Source organism: Apium graveolens, chromosome 8 (genome assembly GCF_009905375.1).
Source record: "Apium graveolens cultivar Ventura chromosome 8, ASM990537v1, whole genome shotgun sequence".
Taxonomy (NCBI): Eukaryota; Viridiplantae; Streptophyta; class Magnoliopsida; order Apiales; family Apiaceae; genus Apium; species Apium graveolens.
The window spans coordinates 83,513,539-83,520,321 of NC_133654.1; the positions used below are offsets into that span (position 1 = coordinate 83,513,539).

A 6,783-nucleotide genomic window follows, 5' to 3' on the forward strand; every position below is an offset into this window, starting at 1 on the left:
TGACATAGTAGTTGACTTGATCTCTAGTATATAGTAGGATGTTATGATGATGTACTTGATCATTATGGTGTACTGATATTTTGACCCAGCCTGTTGGGGTATCACTTTGGTTATGTATTATGATATACTCTATGTCGGTAGATTATGATATCATCATCAGATGGTTGATGGCTCTTTTATATTATGGATGTTATGGTATTTTATATTTGTTAGCATTTTATTATGTTGCCTTGGTAGATATAGATTTTACATGGTTGCGATAATTACCGAAACTTTTCAAAAAATATAGAAAAAAAAACCGTTTTCTTTAAAGCAACATACTTTAGATGAACACGATTTACACCGAAACTACTAAGTTTTCAAAATTTAAAACTTAAAAGAAAATGATTAAAACTCGAGATTCATATAATGAGACATGATGTATATTTTGGGAAATAGTTTGATTATTATGTTACTCAAGTTCAAGAGACTTATTTTTGGAAAAAGGATTTCATGATTATATTCAACTCGAATTTGAGGTTTACCTTTTTGTCATGATATACTTGAATTTTTATACCCTGCTATTTTTTTTACTTGTTGGGATGTTATACTATTTTGGAATATTTTAATCAACCTATTATTTTATTTTAAATAGCAAGAAGATGCCAAGAGGACGGCCTAAGAAGAATCCTCCACCTCCACCAGAAGAAGATAGCCATGATACCCAACCTCACCTACCACAAATCCAAGACCGAAGGCAACATAGGGACCCGACCCCACCTCAGAATCAAGATGATCCTATGCGACTATTGGTGGCATTTCTGCGACAACAAACTCAAAATCCTCCAACTAGAGGAGGAGGACCACAAGATCAGCAAACCCCATCTACTGTTACCTTCAAATCCTTTAAATCTTTGAACCCTCCTGAGTTCAAAGGTACTACTGACCCTGTTGAGGCTCGAGTTTGGCTTCGTGAGATCGAAAAGACATTTGAAATAGTTGATGTTGAAGAAGAGAAGAAAACTATCTTTGCTGCTTATATGCTAGAAGGAGAAGCTAACTATTGGTGGGAAGCCAAGAAAACACTTGAAACCACTTTTCCTATACCATGGACTAGATTTACGGAACTATTCCTCGAAAAGTACTTTCCAAAATACATGGAAAATCAGATGGAACTTAAGTTTTTAGAACTTAAGGAAGGAAACATGTCAGTAGCTGAATATGAAGCTAAGTTCACTGAGCTCTCTAGGTTCATCCCATACCATGTTGACACTGATGAGAAGAAAGCCAAGCAATTTCAGCAAGGACTAAAACCCTACATTCAGAACCGCATAGCTGTGTTTGAAATCACCAACTACACTACACTAGTTCAAAAAGCTGCAATTATGGAAAGTGGAAGCGAACTGTATGCTAAGGATGCAAATGTGAAGAAGAGAAAGTTCCAAAACCATAGTGGAAGAAGTTTTGAAAAAAAGGTTGAAAATCAGCCAGGGAAACGACCTTTTGTGAAACGTGAGGACACGAATATTGGAAATAGAAGGATTGAAAATGTTGGTGCTCGGAAGGATAATACAAAATTCAGGACCCCTCAAAACTCTAACTTGCTTCAGGGCAGACCTCCTATACCTGAGTGCAAAACATGTGGAAGAAAGCATCCTGGGGAGTGTTATCAGGCAAATGTCACTTGTTTCAACTGCGGACAAAAAGGACACTATGCGTCTCGCTGCAAGGAAAAAGCTACTATTTGTTACTCTTGTGGGAAGAAGGGTCACATGGCTAAAGATTTTCGAAAGCAAGCACCTAAGGAAAGCTCTACACTTAGACTTATGGCACCTCCAAGCAACAAGCCTACTGCACGCACTTTCAACATGACGGTTAAAGATGTCGTTGCTGATAATGATGTTATAGCAGGTACGCTTCTAGTTAATTCTGAAGATGCATGTATTTTAATTGATTCCGGTGCTACAAGATCTTTTATATCTTTGAACTTTATGAGTAAGTTGGGCATCGAGTCAGCTACGTTAGAAGAAGTTATGGCCATAGAAGTAGCAAACCAGGAAGTTGTCAATGTTGATCAAGTATGTCAAAATTGTGACATAGAAATATGTGGACAACATTTTACTGCTGACCTCATTCCTTTTAAGTTAGGAGAATTTGACGTGATTTTAGGAATGGATTGGTTAGTTAAATATGACGCATAAATTAATTGTCGAAGAAAGTGAGTAAGTGTGAAAAAGCCAGAGGGTAAACGAGTAATGATGTATGGACGAAAACAAAGGAAGAAGTTCTTAACCATGATGGAAGCAAAGAGATTCCTTCGGCAAGGATGTCAAGCTTATTTAGCTCACGTAATAGACATAGAAAAGCACACCCCTAAGAACAAAGAAATTCCCGTGGTCAATGAATTTGAAGATGTCTTTCCGGAAGAATTATCGGGATTGCCCCCTAATAGGGAGATAGAATTCACGATCGACCTTGCTCCAGGAACACAGCCTATTTCTAAAGCACCTTATAGGATGGCACCCATTGAAATCAAGGAATTGGCGACCCAACTACAAGAGCTGCTAGAAAAGGGAGTGATTCGTCCTAGTGTGTCTCCTTAGGGAGCACCAGTACTGTTTGTAAAGAAGAAAGATGGATCCATGCGGTTATGTATCAATTATCATGAATTAAATAAGATGACAATAAAGAACAAATATCCACTACCGAGGATTGATGACTTGTTCGATCAACTAAAAGGAGCTGCTCACTTTTCAAAGATTGACTTAAGGTCAGGTTATCATCAACTAAAAATCAAGCCTGAAGATATTCCAAAGACCGCTTTTAGGACTCGATACGGACATTACGAATTTCTAGTCATGCCATTTGGATTGATGAATGCTCCAGCTGCCTTTATGGATCTAATGAATAGAGTGTTCAAGAAGTACTTGGACAAGTTTGTAATTGTATTTATTGATGACATCTTGATATACTCCAAGACACCTTATGAGCATGCGGAACACCTTAGATTGACCTTGGATATCTTAAGGAAAGAAAAGTTGTATGCTAAATTTTCAAAATGCGAGTTTTGGTTGGAGAAAGTGCAATTCTTAGGTCATATAGTAAGTCGTGAAGGAATTTCTGTTGACCCTGAAAAGGTGGAAGCGGTTGCAAATTGGGAACGACCAAAGACACCAACTGAAGTTAGGAGTTTTCTTGGATTAGTTGGCTACTATCGAAGGTTCGTCAAAGATTTTTCCAAAATATCCACTCCGTTGACCAAACTCACAAGAAAGAGTGAGAAGTTTGAATGGACCCCGAAATGTGAAGAGAGTTTTCAAGAACTCAAGAAGAGATTGATGTCTGCACCAGTTTTAACCTTACCCGATGAGAAAGGAAACTTTGTAATTTACAGTGACGCGTCACATAAAGGCCTAGGTTGCGTTTTAATGCAAAATGGGAAAGTAATTGCCTACGCTTCTCGACAACTAAAGGAATACGAGACTAGGTACCCAACGCACGATCTGGAATTAGCAGCCATAGTGTTTGCGCTTAAGATTTGGAGACATTATTTTTACGGGGAAAAGTGTGAGATCTACACGGACCATAAAAGTCTGAAGTACATTTTCACCCAGAAAGAGCTGAATATGAGACAGAGATGTTGGTTGGAATTGATAAAGGACTACGATTGCATGATAAACTATCACCCTGGAAAGGCAAATATCGTTGCAGACACTTTGAGTAGAAAAGAAAGACTTAAGATGTTGATTACTTCGGAAGAGCTGATCAGGGAGTTCGAGAAGATGGAATTAGAAGTCAAGATTCCAGTCCAAGCTAAAGAGCACGTATTTGAGATTCGTGTACAACCAGAACTAATTGAGAAGATACGCAGATGTCAAGTAAAGTTTTTAGAAGAAAGAAGGTCTGAGTTGACAGGAGAAGAACTTCAAAGTTCAAAAGATGAAAAAGGAATTAAGAGATTTGCCTCACGAATCTGGATTCCGAATGTTGAAGAGTTGAAACATGAGATCATGAATGAAGCCCATAACTCACATTATTCAATTCATCCATGAAGTACAAAAATGTATCAGGACATTAAGAAAAACTATTGGTGGCCCAATATGAAAAGAGAGATTGCAGAATGGGTTAGTAGGTGCTTGACATGTCAACAGGTAAAAGCTGAACATCAAAGGCCAAGTGGACTTTTGCAACCTCTAGAGATTCTCGAGTGGAAGTGGGAGCATATTAGAATGGATTTTGTGGTAGGGTTACCTCGAACTAGAGCCAATCATGACGCCATATGGGTTATAGTGGACCGACTCACTAAATCAGCACATTTCCTACCAATAAATGAAAGGTACACAATTGAGAAATTGGTGACTCTATATTTAAAGGAAATAGTGACTCGACATGGAGTCCCTGTGTCTATAGTGTCAGATAGAGATGCCAGATTCACATCGAAGTTTTGGAAGAGCTTTCAGGAATGCCTTGGTACAAGACTTAGTATGAGCACCGCTTATCATCCACAAACGGATGGACAAAGTGAAAGGACGATTCAAACACTAGAGGATATGTTAAGAGCTTGCGCTTTGGATTTCAAAGGGAGTTGGGATGACCATTTACCTTTAGTTGAGTTCGCCTATAATAATAGCTATCATTCAAGTATAGGTATGGCTCTTTATGAGGCATTATATGGAAGGAAGTGTCGCTCACCGGTTTGTTGGGATGAAGTTGGAGAAAGGAAGTTATTAGGCCCAGAAATGATCCAACAGACTAAACAATCCATTGAAAATATCCGTAAAAGGTTAGTGGCTGCTCAAGACCGACAGAGAAAGTACGCGAATCAAGGAAGAAAAGATAAGGAATTTGAAATTGGAGAAAAGGTTTTATTAAAGATTTCCCCTTGGAAGGGTGTGATGAGATTTGGTAAGAAAGGCAAATTGAGCCCTCGATTTATTGGACCTTTTGAAATCTTAAAGAGAGTCGGATCAGTCTCTTATCAATTGGCATTACCACCAGATCTACAACATATTCATGACGTATTTCATATATCTGTACTAAAGAAATATCATCAAGATAACCACCATGTCCTTAATTACGAGCCGATTGAGGTAAAATCTAATTTGACTTATGAAGAGCAACCGGTGGAAATTATAGATCGGAAAGTACAAGAATTAAAAAAGAAAAATATACCTTTGGTCAAAGTGTTATGGCGAAATCACGCAACTGAAGAAGCTACTTGGGAACTCGAGAGTGAGATGCGCAACAAGTACCTGTTTCTATTCAGCGACGAGAGTGATTCCGGGGACGGAATCCTATAAGGAGGGGAGAATGTAACGACCGACAACACACAAGTAATATTCTAATTTTTATTTAGACCGCTCTCAAAAAAAAATTATAAATTTTAGCCTTTGAGAAAATTTTGCTTTTTTACCCGGATAAAAATAATAAATAGATAAATAAATAAATGAATAAATAATTAAATAAAATAAAATTTGAGGCTAGAATTAATTCTTAGATTTTTTTATCAGTCATTTAAAAATTTTATTCCGTGTGCGGAGATCCCTAATTTTATTTATAATAAATATTAGTCATTTATTTTATAATTTTTTTAAAAATCAGCTAATTAATTTATTTAGAATACTATTTTATTTTATCTATTAAAATTATTTTGATAGACTTAAACTCTAGTAATGATTTAGTTGAGACTCAACAAAATTAGTACCATAATTGTTTTAAGATATTTTAATTTAACTCACTTAGGAAAATTTTTATCTTTATGTTTTTTTTATTTAGTTGGTAATAATATTTTCATCATAAAGAAAAGTCATAAATAAAATAAAATGTTTGGCTTATAAGTGAAGCTTGTTAGATATTTTGATTAGAAGTGTCTAGAGGTGAGGATTTTTTAGAAGAGTCTAGATGAAGATACTCTTACAAGAATTAATTAATTAATGGTCATTAAGAGTTACAAGTTTACTCCAGAATACACTAAATCTGTGAGGAAGTAAAAGATCAGGAGAAAGAGGGAAATTAGGAGATTAAGTAATATAATTAATCTGCATTCAAGGTAACTACTGCAAAAAAAATTTTATCTTTCTTAAATTTATTGGTGTCATTATCCTTAATTTATTTTGAGAGAATAATTAGGGATTTGATTAGTATTGTTGCTATTGTTAGGGAAATAATTTTTGGTAGTGTAGTGTAGTAATATAATTTTTGAGTTTAATTATACATATAACAAAATAAAAGGGGTTTGGGTTGTACTTCAGTTGTTTTGTTTACAACAAAAACGGGGGTTACGGGTAAGGGGAAAGTAGTAAAATTAGGGTTAGTTGCCCTTTTTGTTTCACAGATGTGTTGAGGGTTTTAATTTGCAAAAGATAAGCAGGGGGAACAGCTGTATGCAAGTTGTTTGGTTGTTGGAGGGGAAGAAGAAGGGGCGGAACCACCGCGGCTGTGGAGTCACCGGCGGTGGTTTCCGATATGGTGGCAGAAAACAGGGGTTGCAGGAGAAGAAGGGAAGACCTGTGTTGCGTGTTTGGTTGTGTGTATTGTTGCAGTGTGTGTGTGGGAGGAGTAAAGGCGGAACCACCACCGATGTGGTGGTGGCGATGGTGTAGACGGCAGCATAACGCCGCCGCTGGTGGCCGCGAGAGAGAAAGAGAGAGAAGGGGGAGAGAGAGAACAAGAGAGAGAGAGAGAACGAGAGAGAAGTGAGAGGGAGAGAAAGAGAGGAAGAGGGAGAGAGATTTTGGCCGGAAAATGGGTGGGTAATAATTTCTGGAAAAACGATTGATGGGAACTTGTAGATCGGGCCATGGG

General features: G+C 37.2%; 1 protein-coding gene across 1 annotated transcript; it reads left to right on the top strand.

Annotated features, from left to right (window-relative positions):
• The first annotated feature begins 641 nt into the window (after positions 1–641).
• LOC141679718 (uncharacterized) lies at positions 642–2,582 on the top strand. Its single transcript, XM_074486139.1, has 2 exons — positions 642–2,057; positions 2,217–2,582. Exons 1-2 carry the CDS (start codon positions 642–644, stop codon positions 2,580–2,582), a joined length of 1,782 nt encoding a protein of 593 aa, XP_074342240.1.
• Positions 2,583–6,783: the final 4,201 nt, after the last annotated feature.

Bases quoted from the DNA above. Each gene is read 5' to 3' on its own strand.
- LOC141679718 (XM_074486139.1), top strand. From the start codon at position 642: ATGCCAAGAGGACGGCCTAAGAAGAATCCTCCACCTCCACCAGAAGAA. The intron at 2,058-2,216 runs GTATGTCAAAAT...AGTGTGAAAAAG, and splicing joins AAGTTGTCAATGTTGATCAA to CCAGAGGGTAAACGAGTAAT.